At 34.0% G+C, this 19,978-nt stretch overlaps 1 protein-coding gene across 33 annotated transcripts in view; it reads right to left on the bottom strand.

The window, feature by feature from the left end:
- Positions 1-19,978, bottom strand: part of LCORL (ligand dependent nuclear receptor corepressor like) — a 179,537-nt gene that overhangs the window by 46,190 nt on the left and 113,369 nt on the right. For all 33 annotated transcript variants that reach the window (XM_086406338.1, XM_086406341.1, XM_086406336.1 and 30 more), the window contains one exon: positions 11,664-11,915. In XM_086406338.1, coding sequence (XP_086262464.1) covers positions 11,664-11,915 — 252 coding nt within the window. The remainder of the gene's footprint in view (positions 1-11,663; positions 11,916-19,978) is intronic.

Raw genomic sequence — 19,978 nt, 5'->3', positions numbered from 1 at the left:
TATTCCACCAAAAACGTACAGTCAAAATATTGGGTAAAGTCACCTGACATAATCCTTTTCTCAGTGTTAATACATTACTGTTAAAAACATGATGCAATTATGCTCATTTGTTACTTTCTTTTCCATATTTTAGGGATTGCTTTAATTTTTTAAAATTAAAAATCTTTGGGATTTGTTGAGCATTATATAAAGCTATATAAAGGTCCATCCACAACACTTCTATTCAGCCCTCTCCGTCTCATTTACTTCATTCCCTTATAGGTTTTATCTTTCCTGCTTTGTTTATACAAAACAATATATATATATGTACATAAAATATATATATACACACACACAGTTCTGTATCTTGCTCTTACCTCCTAACAATAAAATCTGAAAATGTCACTATAAAGGGATCTTTCTCACACCCTTTTCCAAATACTCAAGTTTTCCACTGTATGGATGTACAATAATTTAGTTATCCATTTGGGTTACTTCTAATTCCTTGCTATTATAAATAATATACCCCTGATGAATTAACTTTGAATACGTATCATTGATATTTGTATAATTATAAGCTCAATTCTTTGAAATGAGATTGCTGGGTCAAAGAGTTAAATGCATTGCCAATTCCCCTCCATAAGGATTCAACTAGTTTGTATTCCCTTAGGAATGCATGAGAGTGCCTGTTTCTTACAGCCTCATGAGAAAGATTATGTTGTTCAACTTGAATTCTTATTAGTCCGACAGGTGTGAACCATATAATGACTGTATTTCCTATGAGTCTATAAGTGTGTTTTCCTATGTTTAAACACTTTTAAACCTGTTTTGATGACTTTACAGAGAAATTAAAAGTTTATTTTAAAAAGAACAAAAAAAGCTTCTTACATGAACTGATAGTAAAACAATGCTAATTTACCTATTAGGTGGTTTTTCTTTCAGTACTCAATTTTTTGAAACTGTTAATGCATTGATTAGTAGCCCTTTATTTTATAATATAAATTATAAATATTTTTTCACAGACTACTGTTTCTCTTTGGATTTTTCTAATAGTGCTTTCTTCTTTATCACTCAAAGTTATTTTTACACACTGGAATTTACCACTTTCTTATTGTTAAGGTGACGTTCTAATTGAGATATAAACGATGAAGGGGACAAGCCAGAGAAACAAGAAGATTTAAAGGCAGAATAATTCAGGAAAAGCAACTGGCAAAAGTGAAGGTTCAGAAGTGAAATGAGCTTAGCATGTGTCAGAAATACACAGATAGTGTGAAGTGCACATACTAAGCCAGGAAGAGAGGAAAAGGAATCAGAGGAGTAGACAGGGACAAGATCTTATCAAAACCATGCAAACCATGAGAAGAAAACAAATTTTATTCTTCCAGTAATAGAAAGGAAGATTTAATTCTGGTAATAACAGAAAGATTTAAATATAGAAGTAATACCAGCTTTACTTTATTCAAGTGGATATTTTGAACCCCATTTGGCACGCAGATAACTTAAGAATTATGTTAAGGTACATATTATGAAAGCTGTATTTGGAGGGAAAATACATGAAAAAATTATAAAGGAAAAAAAACTCAATGAACTGTCACTTGGAAACCACGTGGTAATACAGTGACCAACTTTATACCAAACTTAAAAAATATTCAGGAAAAATTTAACAGCTATTGAAAAACTGACTTCTTTTTCTTTCTTTTTATACTTCATAGTCAAGTGATGGTTACATGGTAACATTTGTTTATGGAAGTTCTAAATTTAAAGTGCATGGTTTTATGTGATATTCTTTACAAAATAGAAAAAAAGAAAAATCCAGTTTAAATATATTGTTGTTGTTTTTCAGTCACCCAGTCATCTCTGACTCTGCGACCCCATGGACTGCAGCACGCCAGGCCTCCCTGTCCTCACCATCTCTAGATGTCCTCACCATCTCAAGACTAGCCTTGACTAGTGTCCTGATTTTTAAGTGACTAAGATAATCTTCATACAGTTCCTGAAACATACCTGATTTATTCCTGCCTTCTTTGATTTCTGATATTTTTGTCTCTGTTTTTGATACTTCTGTCTGGAATGACCTGCCCTCAGATCTTCATGTGGAGGATGACTTCTAATTATTCAATTCTCTGTTCAAACTCACTTCTTCAGGGAGGCTTTCCTGACGACCTTACCTAAAATAATCCTCTCAATTCACTCTTGATATCTTGCTTATTGATTCTTTTTGTAAAATTAGGGGCACACTGACAGGCATATTTCAAAAAAGCAACAAATAACTTCTGTAAATGAATAAATAATAACAAATTAGAAACTCAAGACAAAGGTTTAAACAGTGATTAGAACAGCTAAAGAGAGAATCAGTGAATCTAGGGACAGTTCTAAATTAACTAATCTAACACAAGAGACAAAGAGGTGGAAGATACGAAAGAGAAGAGATAAGAAGGATAGAATGAGAGGATATCCAAAATATGCCTCAAAAATTTTTGACAAGAGATAAAGTGAGAAATGTAATATATTGAAAAAGATAATGGCTGGAAAACCACAATTGATAAAAGAAATTTGTCCTCAGTTTTAGAAATGATGACTTCCAAGCAGAATGAATAAAAGAAATCTATACCCAAACATATCCAGGACAACCTGCAAAACAGCATAAACAAAACAGAAGGTGAGAGATAGGTGCTAAAAGTAGATACAGTGTATGAAGATTACCTACAATGAAAAGACTATTTGTTGTGAAATTATACAAAAATAGAAGCCAAGACACAAATGTAGTAGCTGTGCTAAGAAAAGAGTAATTGTCAGCATAGACTTGTGTACCCAGAAGAAGAAAATCTCTTTTAAGAACAAGGTTATTAAAAAAAAAAAAAAAGACACTAAAAAAAGAGAAAAACCTAAGAGTTTACTACCAGTGCTACTGCTACTGCTCAGTCACTTCAGTCGTGTCCGACTGTGCGATCCCATAGATGGCAGCCCACCAGGCTCTGCCGTCCCTGGGATTCTCCAGGCAAGAACACTGGAGTGGGTTGCCATTTCCTTCTCCAGTGCATGAAAGTGAAAAGTAAAAGTGAAGTCGCTCAGTCATGTCTGACTCTTCGCGACCCCATGGACTGAAGCCTACCAGGCTCCTCCGTCTATGGGATTTTCCAGGCAAGAGTACTGCCAGTAAACCTTTATTAAAAGACTCTCTGATTCCAGAAGAAAATTCAAGCTACAAGAATGAATAATGAGCAAAGGAAAAAGATAATCATGTTTGTAAATCTAAACAAAAATTGATTATATAAAAACAAATAGTTAAAATGTTTTCATTGGGATGTCTTTAAAAGAGAACTAAAGAACTGATGAAATGGCTATTGTGTCAGGACAGGTAACAAGTTAAAATATTCCTTAAATAAACTGTTGAGTTAACTAAGCATTAAAAAATTTCTAGGAAGATCCCTTGGAGAAGGAAATGGCTACCCACTCCAATATTCTTGCCTGGAGAATTTCATGCATAGAGGAGCCTGCCGGCAGGCTACACTCCATGGGACTGGAGAGTCGGACATGACTGAGCAAGTAACACAACAACAAGGGCAACCACTAACAGAACAGCAGTAGAGTATGCTACTTCAAAATCAGCAAACCGAGAAGAGTCACATGAGAGAAAAAAATACAACCTAAAAGAAAATAACAAAGGAACAAAAAAAACTTAAATAGGACAAACAGAAAGTACAAAATAAGATGGTGCTATTTTGTGCTAGACAAGTTAATTTGGTTGATGAGACTATAGAATACAGGATGCTATGGGAAAATATAATAAGATCAGTTCAGTTCAGTTCAGTTGCTCAGTTGTGTCCGCCTCTTTGCGACCCCATGAATCGCAGCACACCAATCCTCCCTGTCCATCACCAACTCCCGGAGTTCACTCAAACTCATGTCCATTAAGTCGGTGATGCCATCCAGCCATCTCATCCTCTGTCGTCTCCTCCTTCTGCCCTCAATCCCTCCCAGCATTAGAGTCTTTTCCAATGAGTCAACTCTTCGCATGAGGTGGCCAAAGTATTGGAGTTTCAGCTTCAGCATCACTCCTTCCAATGAACACCCAGGACTGATCTTTCGAATGAAATGGTTGGATCTCCTTGTAATCCAAGCGACTCTCAAGAGTCTTCTCCAACACCACAGTTCAAAAGCATCAATTACCCAACCTCAATTTTGGTGATAATTAATAAGAATGCATGTGTATGTCTGTGTGCATCCAATTTAGGAGGAATAGAGGAAGTTTTTCTTACAGAAGTGATGTTTAAAAGGAGACCTGAAGAAAAACCAAGTAAGGTTTATTTAGAAAAAATTGGTGGAAGTAGGGAGTGGCTTCTACTGAGAGGCAAGGGTATGTACAAATGTTTTGAGGTTAGAGTATGTGACATTCAAGAAAACAGAGAATTTCAATATGAAGACTAAAGAAAGGTGCAAGGTGAGAGTGAACAGGTAGGCAGGGTCTGGATCTTGGTGAGTTTAGGATTTTAGACCTAAGGACAATTCAAAGCCATTAAAGAGTTTTAAACAAATGAGTGGTATGACTTGATTCAGAATTTTTAAATATCACCTGTTTCCTATATCCCTAGAGTCAGAGAAGGTGAGATCAGAAGGGATATAGATCATTTAGATATGTTTTATTCTTCAGGTTTACTAAAATATGGTATCTTCTCAAGCATGGAACATAACATTTTCTTCCATGTCTTTAGCCTTGGAAAACAAAAGTTTATTACAGAAAAACAAGATGGATATTTTATTGCATTCATTAGTACATACAGAAATATCTTCTGAATGGAACTTAAAAACTATTCAGTATTTTCCTAACAGAGTAACAACAGACTTCATTTATAAACAGAGTAATTTAAAATATAGTATCATAAAATGATACATTGCCCTTTTAATTATAATTTAACATCTCATTTGACAATGTCACCTACCTTAATCTCAGCCAAGAAACCAGATTAGAGGAGGTGGCAGCACCACCAACAAAGGACACTTAATGATAATTAAACATATCACTGAAATTTATATATCTCATTCAATGCAATCTCTCAAATGTTCACTTGAAGCCTAGTTTATATTCTCATTTATAATTTATTACAAAAATATTATTTAACTAGGAGATATTTCCAAAGGTTAGCCTACTAACAACAATGCGAAATAACTTCTTTAAATTTTTTTTAACTTAATCTGTTGGCAGTTAGCTGTAGGGAAAATAATTTGAAAAATGTCCAGTCATTATAGGTTACTGCAATAATTAATGTTCATCATGACACTAAGTTCCATATGTTGTTTAAAGATACTGCAGGATAATTTCCATCCAATAAGTTTAAAGTAAGAAATTTCACTGTTAAAATATCATAAATCCAATGAACAAGGAACAATTCTTAGTTTATCTGTCAATAGTATTTGAAAATAGTGAAGATTTTTAGTCTGGTAAATCCAGTACGTCATTTACACACACTGGGGATGCAGAAGCGAATAGACAGATTCCTGCTCCTGAAGTCGGGAGATATACACAGAAATAATTGCAATGAAGTGAGAAATTTACTATATTGAAAATTCTACCAGAATATTCACTCAAGCCTCAAGGTAGAAAACAACACCAACAAGGGCAACAAAGCACTGCTGGTTCATCTCTGCCCACATTGGATCTTGTTTTGTATACACATAGAACTGGTAAATTCTTCAAGGTTGTCACGATAATGATAAAGGTTCCTAAGTTTCAAATTTCTTCCTGTACTTTGGGATTCAAAGAAGCTTTTACTTTGGGTCCAGATTAGAATAGAAAAAAAAATTTTTTTGGTTATGCTAATGTTATTTCTCATCCGTTTTTAAATTTACTGCTCCAGGAAAAAAAAAAAATCCCTAACTTACTTTGTCCCAGTTTCTGAGGCTCAAAGTATTTATAAAAATCTGTAGAAATGAAAATGCACAAAAAAAATCTCTAATATTTGAATACTTGGTTAGAAAGTACATGGAAGAGGTAAATAGGAATGTTTCTTTCATGGTAACAATATTTTAAGTCAGTCTAGGGTTTTTCAAAGAGAAGACAAGGAAAATGAAAAGTACGAAAACTGATTTATGAAGAACAATTAGAGAACCTATAAAGATTTGCTTGAGAGGTTTAGACAGACAAAATAGTTTCAACAAATATTTGCAGCACTAATAAAAAGTAAAAGGAATAAATTCTATCATATTGCTGCAGATGGAAAAGAAAACCCAACATCCTAAAGGTTAGCATAGAAAAGAGAAGTCTTGGAGATACAATGATTTCTACAAGTATTTATAGAACTATTGAGCAAAATGCTATTGCAGATGGAAAAAAATGCGAAATGAAGGGTGGATATTTCAAAGATACGAGCTTAACTGTTGGAGCTGTCAAATATTTTTTGCAAGTACTTATTGTCAGTCAGAGACTGAATTACCATTGAAAGATGAGCAGTATATTCTTTTGTGCATCTTTTACTATATTTGGCTATTCTGTTATCTTCTGATAACCACTTTGTCTATTTTTCTATGGTGTCATGTTTTCCTCATTGGCTATAGGTTTGTTTAATTGAATGGTTGTTAATCAGTTGTAAATACTATCCCCAAATTTGAGATGTGAATTTTCACTATTCATAACGACTTTTACTGGAGAAGGCAATGGCAACCAACTCCAGTACTCTAGCCTGGAAAATCCCATGGACGGAGGAGCCTGGTGGGCTGCAGTCCATGGGGTTGCTAAGGGTCAGACTGAGCGACTTCACTTTCACTTTTCACTTTCGTGCATTGGAGTGATCTTGCCTGGAGAATCCCAGGGACGGGGGAGCCTGGTGGGCTGCCGTCTATGGGGCCGCACAGAGTCAGACACAACTGAAGCGACTTAGCAGTAGCAACAGCATAATGACTTTTATAATACTTAAGTTTTACATTTTAGTGCAGTCAAATTTACACAATTATTTTATGGATTGTTATTTCTGCATCTTAGGAAATTCTTCCTTAAGTTCATTAAGATATAATCTTTTATCTTTTCTTTTAGTTTTGCTTTTAACATTTAGCCCTTTAACCCAAATGAAATTACTTTTGTGAGTGATATAAGGTAGGGATCCATTTCCCCCCCCCCTCCATGCACATAACCAATTGCCTTGGAACTGTTTAATGACATCTCTTGCTCTTGTACCAAGATTCCACTAATGTTTGGAGAATTTCTGGGCTTGCTAATTGGTCCCAGTGATTTGTATAAGGGCTACAGGACCCTGTTTGAATTATTTTGCTAAGTCTTGATATGTTTTAGAGAAGTCCCTTACCACATTGTCTTGGTAATTCTTGGCTCTTTTAAGTTTTACACATAAATTTTATGATTGGAAAGTCATTTTCCACAATAAACCCTATCAGAATTTTAAATTTAAATTTTAAAAAAATTAAAAAAAAATTTTTTTAAATTTATTTATTTTTGGCTGTGCTGGGTCTTTGCTGCTTCATGTTGGCTTTTCTCTAGTTGCAGCAAGTGGGAGCTATCTTCATTGCAGTGAGCAGGCTTCTCATTGTGGTGGCTTCTCTTGTTGTAGAGCACAGCTCTAGGGCACATGGGCTTCAGTAGTTGTGGCGAATGGGCTCAACAGTTGTGGTCCCAGGCTCTAGACCACAGACTCAATAGTTGTAGCACATGGGCTTAGTTGCTCCTCAGCATGTGGGATCTTCCCAGACCAGGAACTGAACTTGCATCTCTAGCACTGGCAGGTGGATTTTTTTACCACTGAGCCACCAGGGAAGACCTGAAGCTCAATTTTTAAGTATATTAAAGATGAACCGCTATCTTTTAGAGTCTTCCCATTCATTTACAATAGAATTACTTATTTTGGGAGTCTTCTTTTATATCCTTCAATAAAATTTTATAATGTTCTCTGTAAGTTCATAGTTTATTAGTTTCATTCTTAGGTGTTTTAATGTTTTTCCTGCTTTTGTTGCTACTGTAGAAGAGATTTTTTAAAAGCTGGATTTTCTAATTGGATATTATAATACATACTAATCTTGTGAATAGTACATTTTCTAAACTTTTTCACCAGTTTGAAAACTTTACATAGATATTCTTCCATATTTTCTATATATACAATTATACTGTTTATAAGCAACCACAATTCTGCTCATTCTTTTCTTATAACCTATTACTTATTATTGCTTATTTTTTTTTCTCTTCACATTACATGAGTCAAGACCACTCATAAAATGTTGAAAATTGGTGATAGTATGCATTTTTGTCATGTCTGTTACTTTAAATCATTTCATTATGACGTCCCTGGCAGGAGATGTGCTCATCTATTCTTGGTGGTATAAGCAATTTTTATAATAAATGTCAGATTTTGTAAATATCTTTTTTATTTATTAGGATGATATAGTTTTCTCTTTATTTTTTTGTAATGTGGAAAACAAAAAATGTTTCAAATGCAGAATTATTTGTGCTTCCCTAGTCATTATTTATAATGTTTTTATACTTCACTATGTTCAATTTGCTTGCCTGGAAAATCCCATGGATGGAGGAGCCTGGTGGGCTGCAGTCCATGGGGTCGCCAGGAGTCGGACACGACTGAGCGACTTCACTTTGACTTTTCACTTTCATGCATTGGAGAAGGAAATGGCAACCCACTCCAGTGTTCTTGCCTGAAGAATCTCAGGGACGGCGGAGCCTGGTGGGCTGCCGTCTATGGGGCTGCACAGAGTTGGACACGACTGAAGCAACTTAGCAGCAGCAGCTTATTCAATTTGCTAATGTTTAGAATTTTTGCACCTACATTTGTAAATAAGACTAGTTGGCATTTTTTCTTTCTTTTGTTATCTGTACCTCATTTTGATATCAAGATGACAGTAATATTTCTCTTTTCTTTTTTTTTAAATAGTCTTTAAAAGATAAGAATTATCTATTGCTTTAAGTTACCTGTAACACCATTTTAGATAGTAATTTTACAGATGTATAGCTCAGACAATCCACAAATTATCCACATTATTTATGGCCACATTATTATTGGAATTACAGATTACAGTGTCTAATTTGAATAAAATAACTGACAAAATGAGCAAATGACAAATGTGTATTGTTGCAAAATTACAGAGTAAGAATAATGTAAAAAAAGTAAGTACTAGCAAAAAATAGACAAACAAAGGCAGAACTAATCCTGCTACTACTAATATGACCATTTTATTAACTATATCATAAGGTATGGACAGTGAAGTCAGTCCAAACATTTTTTTAGGTCTTAAGAAACCACATGAAGTAAGGATTTATACCTTGTATTATTACTAATGAAACACTTGAAAGTCTACACTGTGTGACACTGAGGGTGAACTTGCCATGATTAGGAAGACATTTGAAAATGGTTTACAATATCTTTATTTCAACCTTAAAAAAATATTAATTTATGAAAATATCAGTACATATAAAGTACTGGTGTGTATACATATACACACACGTGCATGCACACACAAATGCATCAGAGGTTATGTGCTCTATTAAAAAAAATTGGTATGCAAGTAGGCAAAGTTAGAGCTTACCAATTTCTACCACAGCAGAATAGTTTTATAAAAGAGGATCTAATTTTACTACTCTCTGCTTAAAGAAATATAGCAGCTTTCCATGGTTGTAAGAAAAGTCAAAATCCTTAATATTTCCTATATGTTTTTCTCATAATCTTATATATTTTTAGTCTCACCTGCTACTATTCTCTCCCTTGCTCTCTACTCTATAAGACACATTAAACTATATGGTTTTGTCCTCAAGTAATAACACTGAAATCTCATATCACAAATCATCCTTCAAAATTATAATCAAGAAGACTATTTACACATTTATATCCATCATTAATCCTTTCAACCTCAGAATGTTCAAATAATTAGAATATCAAAAAAGTTCACATTAATGTAGTAACTAATTATTTTCTATATACACTTGGACATGCCTTATCACTTGAATTCACAGAATCACAGAATATAAGAACTAGAAATTTACTTTTAAAATGTCATCTATTCCAACCAATCAGGTGATGCTTCTGAATGCCTCTAATGATAAGGCAAGCAGGGAATCATTTTTCTCGTTCCTCTTTAAAAAAAAAGTCTGATCCTTAGAAATTTTCTTTCTTATATGGTTCTAAAATCTATTTCCACCTGATCTCTAGGGTAGTGATCCTAATTCTACTCATTGGGTCATTCAGAGAAAGTTCAGTCTTACATAGTGGAATAATGATATAAATTTTAGAGACTTCAAAGGCTTCTTTTCTGTGGTAGTATGGAACAAGAAATAGAGTATGGAGGGACTAATGTTTGAGTATCTTTTATGAGGTGGTTATTTTATATTTAACTTTCATATTGCCCCAATGAGTTTGTTATATTATTGCCAAGTAACAAGTGAGGAAATTAAAACTGACAGAAAGTTAACACTTCGTGTAATTTAAGTAGCAGAGCAGGGATTTCAACCACAAGTCTGTCACAGATACCAAAGCCTATGTTTAAGTCTGTTTATAACACTGAACTGCTTCCCACAAAGGAGAAAGATTTAAGAGAAGGTGAAACATCGAAATGTAACAAAATAAGAGGCGATACTAAAATTCCCATACTTTCTAACTTTCAAAATTCAATGTATTGATACATTTTGCCCTTAAGCCTTCTATTAAAATCATCTTCAACATTTCTTTCTCTGTCTTATAACCAACCTGTCTTATTATCTCAAATTTTTCATATCTTTCTACATAAACAAACTCATAAAACCTAAAATTAAGGAAGCAAAAAGAAAAATATTTCCATATTTCAGCCTCTCTCAATTTTATAAAACCTAAAATTAAGGAAGCAAAAAGAAAAATATTTCCATATTTCAGCCTCTCTCAATTTTAATCTGTTTTACACACTGAAAAGATGATCGTCTTTAAATACTGAGTAATGCACTCTTCTCTAGAGCCTCAAACATCACACTGCCTTCTGCAATCAAACTTAATGCTAACATTTTTCTGGTTTCAAGGCCTGACAACACTATCCCTAATTTGTATTAACAGAAGCTATTTGTTCTCTCTTCTCTAGGCAAACACTTATTTGGCATCCTCCATTGAGTGACTGAACTGAACTGAACAAGCACTTTAAGGCTCTTCCTTCTTTTCCTCTGAGAATCACAATTCTTCCTTTAAATAATGATCAGATAAGATCAGCACAGTTTCGTCATTCATGCTTTTGAAAAATGTGTCTCTCTATATAATTATTTACATTATGTTTATCAAGGTATTAACTTTTCTCTTTCCCTAGTGACATCATAAACAACTGACTATTATCCATCAGTTTTAAATTTTTGACCCAAGTGTGAAAAACTGAAGAACAAAAGTGCTTAATGAATGTTCTCAGCTGTACATTATAAAAATTCATTTTTATCATATACATCTTTTTATTTGTATACTTTCCTTTTAGGTTGCTTGTTAGGATTCTCTCACCATACACTTTATTATGAAAAGAGGGTAGAGAAACTTTCACTTCTCCTTTTATAAACAAAGTCAAATGTAATACAAAAGTTTTAATTTAGCACTTCTCTCTAGTCCATGTTACAGACTAATTTCAAGTAATATTACTTTTAAATTTCTCTGTGAATATATGGTTATATATATATATATATATACACTTAAGAATATTAAAATCATACATCACATACACACACACACAAATCTTACCTTGCTGAGTATTTTGTTCTTGCATTCGATTCACAGTGAGGTCTAAGGGGCCTTCCTGTTCTTCCTGAAGGGAGTTTTCTGCTTGATTCATTTGGATACTTTTACATATCAGACTTGGTCCAATTGAACCATTTCTATTCTCTTGAATTTTACCACTTTTTGAAATATACTCAATTGCAAACTGACGTATCATCTTTTTCATTAATTCCTGAGCAACTAGGGGAATGTTAGGATCACAGTTCTGAGGAAGATCTAGGGAAGAAATAAATACAGTAAGAATTAAAAAGAGAATACAAAATACCAATGTTTAAATTTATCTTAACTACAAATTAATGATTTCAGAAGTTTCAGAGTAAGTCCATAATTGCGAATGGTTTCTGTAACTTAGCAACAAAAACCTTGTAGATTTAATTAGTATTACGAGAATATATTAACCCCAAACTTGGCTATTTAATTATTTCTTCAAAATAAACATTTTTGGTCCCAAATTAAAATATAAAGAACTAGACATAAAAGGAGACAGCTTATTTCCAGTTTTAATTCAAATGAATTGTAAAAGATATTAAAACTTAGTATGTGAACATAAATTGTATATATAAGTAATCAAGCAATTTTTAATAGAGTAGGTACATACATTAACTATTAAAGAAAACGTCTAAACTCTGTTAACTGTTTATTACCATTAATCCTGTTAAATATGTAGAGCCTGAATGTCATCAAGGATTTTTTCTTTCTCAACTTTTCATATCAAGACATTTCAGTCATAAAGAAAAAATTAACACTAAAATGACACAGAGAGCCTCAACCAATATTCAAGAATTGTCAGTATGCTGCCATATTCACATTCTTTTTACTTTCTGGTTTGTAGAACTACTGAAAAGTAAATTGCAAAATTATGGCATTTCACTCCTAAATATTTCAGCACTCATCTACTAAGATTCCCCTATAGAAACAGTAATACCATTATTGAGAGTCTTAATCAGTCCTTGATCCCAAAACATGTTGGTCAGCTATAACCAAAATAAAGGTAAGTAGTCATATACATTTCTGCTTGAAACCTGGACAAGAGGTAAAAACAACTAAATTATTTTATAGTAAGAAGTATGGAATAAATAAATTTATAAACACAGTATATAATAAGTAAAAAAGAGTACTGATATTGGGTGGTAGTGGTGGTTTTTCCAAAGACACACTACTGGTTTCACCCCAATCCTTTTATTTACCCTGCTCCTTCAGAGGTAGAATGACTGGTGAAATGGGAAGGATGACTAAGCTTATCTGGTTAGGCTCTGTACTTCCTCTTCGGAAGTGGGCCTACTTCTAGAGATATTAATTTTCTGCTCATTACCACCTCAACTCTTACCCAGACAAATCAGTGTTGTGTGAACAGACCTGCCTTGATCCCAAGCTGTCTGAGATTGAAGGCTTATGTCGTCTTAGTTGGAGTGCCTAAGAGAACTGAAGGCAAATCCTCCAACCAGCAACTATTTTTATAAAGGTGAGGAAAGGCAACAAACTACCTCCACCATGATCACCATCATATCTGATGAGCAAAATGCGATCTAAACTGACATCAATCTGTTTATGGTCTTGCAGAAGTATCAATATATTTGATCACAGGGTGCTTTTTTGGATCTGCTAGAGATGTTGGACACGACTGAAGCAACTTAGCAGCAGCAGCAGAGATGTTGCACAATAAACATCTCCTTAATATTAGCTCTTTCAAAACAATCTTGAATTCTGAAAAAACCATCTGAGGCGGGATTATGGGCTTATAAAAAAAGTAATATTTAATTCTCATATTTATTCTTTGTTTAGAACCGAGTAGGAAGAGAGGCACTAGTTGTTCTAGGGTACTAAAAAGAAAGACTTGCCTATACACTTGACCCTTAAACAACATGAGTTTGAACTGTAGAATAGACATGAATTTTTTTCCAATAAATATACACTAGAGTACTACACAATCCATAGTTGGTTCAATCTGTAGATGTGGAACCCCAAATACGAAGGGCCCACTATAAAGTTAAGAGTTTTGACCATGCAGAGGGTCAGTGCTCTGAACTCCCATTTTGTTCAAGGGTCAGTTGTATATATTATATCCCCATGGCATATTTATTTTAAAACTGGAGGTTTGTACCTCTTAATTTCCCCCTCTTCACTTATTCATCCCCCAACACCCCTCTCTCCTCTGGCAACCACTTGTTTGTTCTCTGTAACTATGAATCTGTTTCACTTTGTTTTGTTTCTTAGGTTCCACATGTAAGTGAGAATATGTAATACAAGGTATATGGCCCATGGTATTGAAATAACTTTGTATGGGGACAGACTGTTACTAAATTTATTGTGGTGATCATTTCATCATGTATGTCAGATCATCCCATAGTATACCTGAAACTAAAATAATATTGTACATCAACTAAATTTTAATGAAAAAAGACTGACAGATTGAAATCTTAGCCATCTTTATAAATTTAGGTTAGTTAAACACCCCTCCATATTTTAGTTTCTCTGTTCATAAAATGGAAATAACAGAACTTTGGAAATCATAATAGGGCTTGCTCATAGGATATTTTAAGATTGTATGAGATTGTAGATAAAAGACTGAGTTCTTATACTTGGCATTTTAATAACTGACATTAACTACACTGTTATCTTAGATTGTAGTGAACATAACAAGAGAAACAAGAAGATTCAGGCTGAGCAGTTATATATTATTTAAATCATAAAATGTCAACTAAGTAGAAATATTAACTAGGTTAATACGTACATTATTAATTAGCTTGGAAAATACAAAGGACATAATTTCTAAGCCCATGTGATATATTCTTATCCAGAAGACAGTATTAGCATATGTAACCTAACTAAAGTGATTAATATCAAAGCAACAGATTTCTGTTACACAGAAGGATTCCTAATTAATACTATTTCTTGATGACTTCCTTCAGGAATCCTTGAAGGTGTTCCGCAAACTGTTTCTCCGTGATTTTTCAAACCTAATCTTGCTTTGCATTATGTATTAAAAGGAGATACTGGATTTACTTCTATGTATTTCGGTTACCTGACCTGTAATTTACTGGCTAATGCCACTTTATAAATTCAAAATGATTAAATTTATAAAAAAGGGACAGAAATATGATCACATTCATATCATATGACTAGAGCTACACTTTAGAGTTGAGTTTGCTAAGTCGCCTCAGTCGTGTCCGACTCTGTGCGACCCCATAGACGGCAGCCCATCAGGCTCCCCTGTCCCTGTGATTCTCCAGGCAAGAACACTGGAGTGGGTTGCCATTTCCTTCTCCAATGCATGAAAGTGAAAAGTCAAAGTGAAGTCGCTCAGTCGTGTCCGACTCTTAGCGACCTCATGGACTGCAGCCTACCAGGCTCCTCTGTCCACAGGATTTTCCAGGCAAGAGTTGAGTTTAGAGCTCGGTTATTCATCTACTCAGTTTTTGCTTGTTTATATTAGGAATACATCTGTGTGTAAAACCAAAAGACTTGGCAAACAGCAAAAAAACAAATACGATTTAAAAAGCTAAAGAGATAAAGAAAATGCTGCTCAGCTGCTAATTAGTTAGTGAGCCTTCTAGATTTCTTGCACAAGTGGTCACAATTACAAAAAAATGAATTAACTAAAGATCTTGGTCAGGGATATACACTCAAATGGTTTCAAAAGTTAGGCAACTAAGAAACACTGGGCTGGAAGAGAAAATATGTTGCCACATGGAAATGGTATGCCCCTAAGAAGACAGAAATAATTTATTTTTGCCCCATCTCTTTATTTTTCAAATTTAACAAATTCAAGAATTTAGCAAGTTCTTTGTGGTGGCCAGTTTCAAGATGGTTCTTAATGATTCCCACTTTACCTCCTAGTCTCCAATGTTGCATAGTCCCTTTCACATTGCATGAAGGGTGAAATGTGAGATTAAAATAACATACTGCAAAAGTGTACGTCACTTCCAAGATCAGGTTATAAGAGAATATGGCGTCTATCCCGGATACTCTGAACACTGATGTTCACTATCACCCCCTTCTATTCTGCCCTCTTGCTCTCTCATCACTCACTCTGGAGAAAGTTGTGGCACTGAGGAGGCTCACAAGGAGAGGAACTGAAGTATCCTGCAAAAAGCAGAATGACCGAACATGGAAAAAGATGCTCAACACCAATCAACTCCCAAATGACTGAAAAGGAAAACAATATACCAAAAGGTATGTGATGAAGCTAAAACAGTGATTAGAGAGCAACTTATGGCAATAAACACAGATATTAAAAAATTCAACTCAACCTAGCCGTCCTTAAGAGAAAATGATTTGAAAATTAAACCCAAAGCAAGAATAAAGGAAGAAATAAATAAACAGTTAGAGCAGAAAATATTAAATAGGAGAAGGGAAAGGCAAGACAAGGTAAGATAAAGAGAAGATCAATAAAACCAAAAATTTATTCTTTGAAAAGATTTTAAAAAATTGACCAAGAAAAAAAGTAAAGATTTAAATTTGTAAAATTACAAATGAAGGAAGAGATATCAACATTAACATTAAAGAAACACAAAAAAGTAATAAAGAAATACTACAGAAAAAAAGCTACACATCAACAAATTAGATATCCTATATGAAAAGGCCAAATTCCTAGAAAGACAAAAACTATCAAACTCACTCAAGAAGTAATAAAAAACTTGAACAGACATACAAGTAAAGAGACTGAATTAGTAGCCAAAACTCTTGTCACAAAGAAAAGCCCAGGAACAGATAGATTTACTGGTGAATTTTATTAGACATTTAAAGAATTAAAACTAATCCTTCACAAACTCCAAAAAAAGAGATGAGGAAGGAACACTTTCCAACCCATCCTATGAGGGCAGTGTTAGCCTGACAGCAAAACCAGACAAAGAAACCACATAAAAAGAAAACTACCAAATCAAATGAAAACTATCCATTATGAATAGACAAAAAATCCAGTTGACCCTGAAGCAACATGGTTTTGAGCTATGTTGTTGTTGGGGCTTTCCTCGTAGCTCAGCTGGTAAAGAATCCGTATACGTGGATTTTTTTTCAACAGCAGATACTACAGTACTATACAATTTGTGGTTGGTTGAATCTTAGTAGATGTGGAACTACAAATTCAGAGGGCTGACAGTAAGTTATACACGAATTTTTGGTTGTACAAAGGGTCAGACTCTATCTACCACATGTTTGAGGGTCAACTCTCCTATCAAACAGAAACTAGCAAGACACAATAAAAAGGATTATACATCAACACCAAGTGGGATTTATCCCCAAGATGCAAGGTTAGTTTAACATATAAAAATCAGTCAAGCAATGTAATATAACATATTAAGAAAGGACAAAAGCCACATAATAATCTCCACAGATGTAGAAAAGCACTTTATAACCTTTCCATGATAAAAACACTGAACAAACTAGGAACAGAAGGAAATTACCTCAATCTAAGAAAGGGCATCTATGAAAAATCTACAGATAACATCATACTTAATGGCGAAAGAGTGAAAGTTTCCCCAAAAATACCAGAACAGGAAAAGGACATATGCTCTCACCATTTCTATTCAACATGTACTGGAGGTTCTAGTCAGTGCAATTAGGCAAGAAAAGGAGGTAAAGGCCATATGGATTGAAAAATTAGAAGTAAAACTCTCTTTATAGATAATGCAATGTTGTATATAGGAATTTCTACAGAATCCACACACACAAAATTTTAGAACTAGTTAAGTTCAGCAAGGTCACAGGGTGCCATGTCAATATACAAAAATCGATTTTACTTCTATACAATGGCACTAAGCAATTCCAAAATGAAATAATTAGGAAAATAATTCCATTTACAACATATTAGAAAGAAGAAAAATAAGTCTGACAAAAGCATAAAGAGAACCTAAATAAACAGAAATACGTCCTGTGTTCATGAACTGAAAGATTTAATACTGTTAACATGATAATATTCCCCAAATTGATCAACAAATTTAACACAATCTCTATCAGAGCCCTAGCTGGCATTTTTGTAGAAACTGACAAGCTGATTCTAAAATGCATATTGAAATGAAAGGAATCCAGAATAGCCAAAACAACCTTGAAAAAGAAATAAATTGGATGACTAGCAATTCCTATATCAAAACTTATTAAAAAGTGTAATAACCAAGCCTAGGTGTTAATGCCATAAGGATAGACATATAGATCAACAGAGCAGAACTGAGCCCCAAGATAAATCCTTAATTTATTAAAAAAAATTTTTTTCCCTCCCTTCATTCCTTCCTCCCAGGCTTGCCTTCTTCGAAGCTATTTTCCTAAAAGAACCGAACGAGATCTACAACAATAATTCATTAAACAAAACCCCTGAGAACTTATTATATGCCAGGAACTAAGGTATTTTCCAGGAATTCAAAATGAACAAAAGAGACAATAGTCTCAGCGCTCACGCGAAGAATACATATCTTAATCTATTTTTGTTAAGAGTACCAAGAAAATTCAAGGAAGAAAATAATTGTGTTTTCAATAAGTTTTGCTTAGGACAACTGGATATTTATATGCAAAATAATGAAGCTGGACCTCTACCTCATACCATATAGAATAATTAACCCCAAAACGGGTTAATTATCTAAACATAGGACCTAAAACTATAAAAATCTGAAAGAAAACATAAGTATAAATTTACTTATAAACATAAGTATAAAGACCTTAGATCAAATCAGTGATTCCTTAGATCTGACACTAAAACACAAGGAATGAAACAGATATAAACAACTTGATTAAAATTTAAAATGTTTGTACTTCAAAGGAAATTATCAATAAGTGAATACAGTCCACAGAACAGGAGTAAATATTTACAAATCACATGTCTGTTAAGGGTCTACTCTCCAAGTATATAAAGAACTTTTATAACCCAACAATAAAGAAATAAATGCCCAATTAAGGAGAAAATGATTTGAGCAGGCATTTCTCCAAATAAGATATTACTAATGACCAGTAAGCACACGACAAGATGCATTTCCCTAAAGCGCATAAGTCTTTAAAGAAATGCAAATCAAAACCAGAATGAGATATTACTTCACACCTAGAAGGAGAATTATAATAAGTGCAGATAACAAGAGCAACTGAGGATGTGAAGAAATTCGAGTCCTCATACACCACATGTGGGAATGCAAAATGGTGCAGTCTTTTGGAAAATACACTTTGATAACACAATGGTGGTGGTGGTTTAGTCACTAAGTTGTGTTGTGATCCTGTGGACTATAGCCCACCAGGTCCTCTGTCCAAGGGATTTTCCAGGCAAGAATACTGGAGTGGGTTGCCATTTCCTTCTCCTGGATTCCTGGAGAGCTGACTTCTCCTGGTCAGGAAAGGGATCTTCCTGACCCAGGGTTCGAACCCAGGTCTTCTGCGTTTCAGGCAGATTCTTAACCAACTGAGCTACGAGGGAAGCCCTTGATAACACATTAAAAAATGTAAACAAAGTATTATCATATGACCCAGCAAATTCCACCCCCAAGTATATAACCAAGAAAACGGAAAACACATTCAGTCAAAAATGTGTATGAATGTTCACAGCAGCATTATTCATAACCACCACAAAGTAGAAACAACCCAAATGAACATCAACTGGTGAGTATATAAATGTAGTATATTTATACAATAGAGTGTTATTCATTCATAAAAGGAAACAAAGAACTGATATGTACCAGAATAATGAACCTCAAAAGCATGCTAAATGAAGGATGCGCATAGTACAACTGCATTTATATGAAATGTTTAAAACAGGCAAATCTAGAGAGATTTGTTAGTGATTGCCAGAGCCTGGAGAAGAGTAGAATGATGAGGAATGAGTGCTAATCTAAAAATGGGTTTTTTAAGGATGAAGACTATATCCTACAGATAGTGGTAATGGTCACAAAACTTTGTGAATGAGTATATTAAAAACCACTGAATTTTACACTTTAAAAAGTAAATTTTATAGAATGCAAATTATATCTGAATTAAAAAAAAAAGAAAAATAGGAAAAAAGGGTAAATTAGAGTGGAACTTCGAGCCTAAAGGGCAGATTCACGAGCCATAAAGAATTATTTCTTAAGATCTAATCAAATAACTTCCAACATTTGCCCAGCTGGATTTCAGAATTGCTATGGAACAGTGATCCCTGTGTGCACCCAATTTCCCCATTTCAAACAGGTTTGTTTACAGAGGTTATCCTATGCCTGTCCTAACACTGTATGTTGGGTGTGTATGGCCAAGTAATTTGTCTTTTCACTTTTAAAGGGCTACAGATCAAGAGAAACTATACCAAAGGAACTACACCCAAGGAACTTCATTTG

Source organism: Bos grunniens, chromosome 6 (assembly GCF_055505025.1).
Source record: "Bos grunniens cultivar Pamir isolate PY7600 chromosome 6, Bosgru_T2T1.0, whole genome shotgun sequence".
Lineage (NCBI taxonomy): Eukaryota > Metazoa > Chordata > Mammalia > Artiodactyla > Bovidae > Bos > Bos grunniens.
Note: the sequence above shows the minus strand (reverse complement) of the source record. Positions and strands in the feature narration are given on the sequence as shown.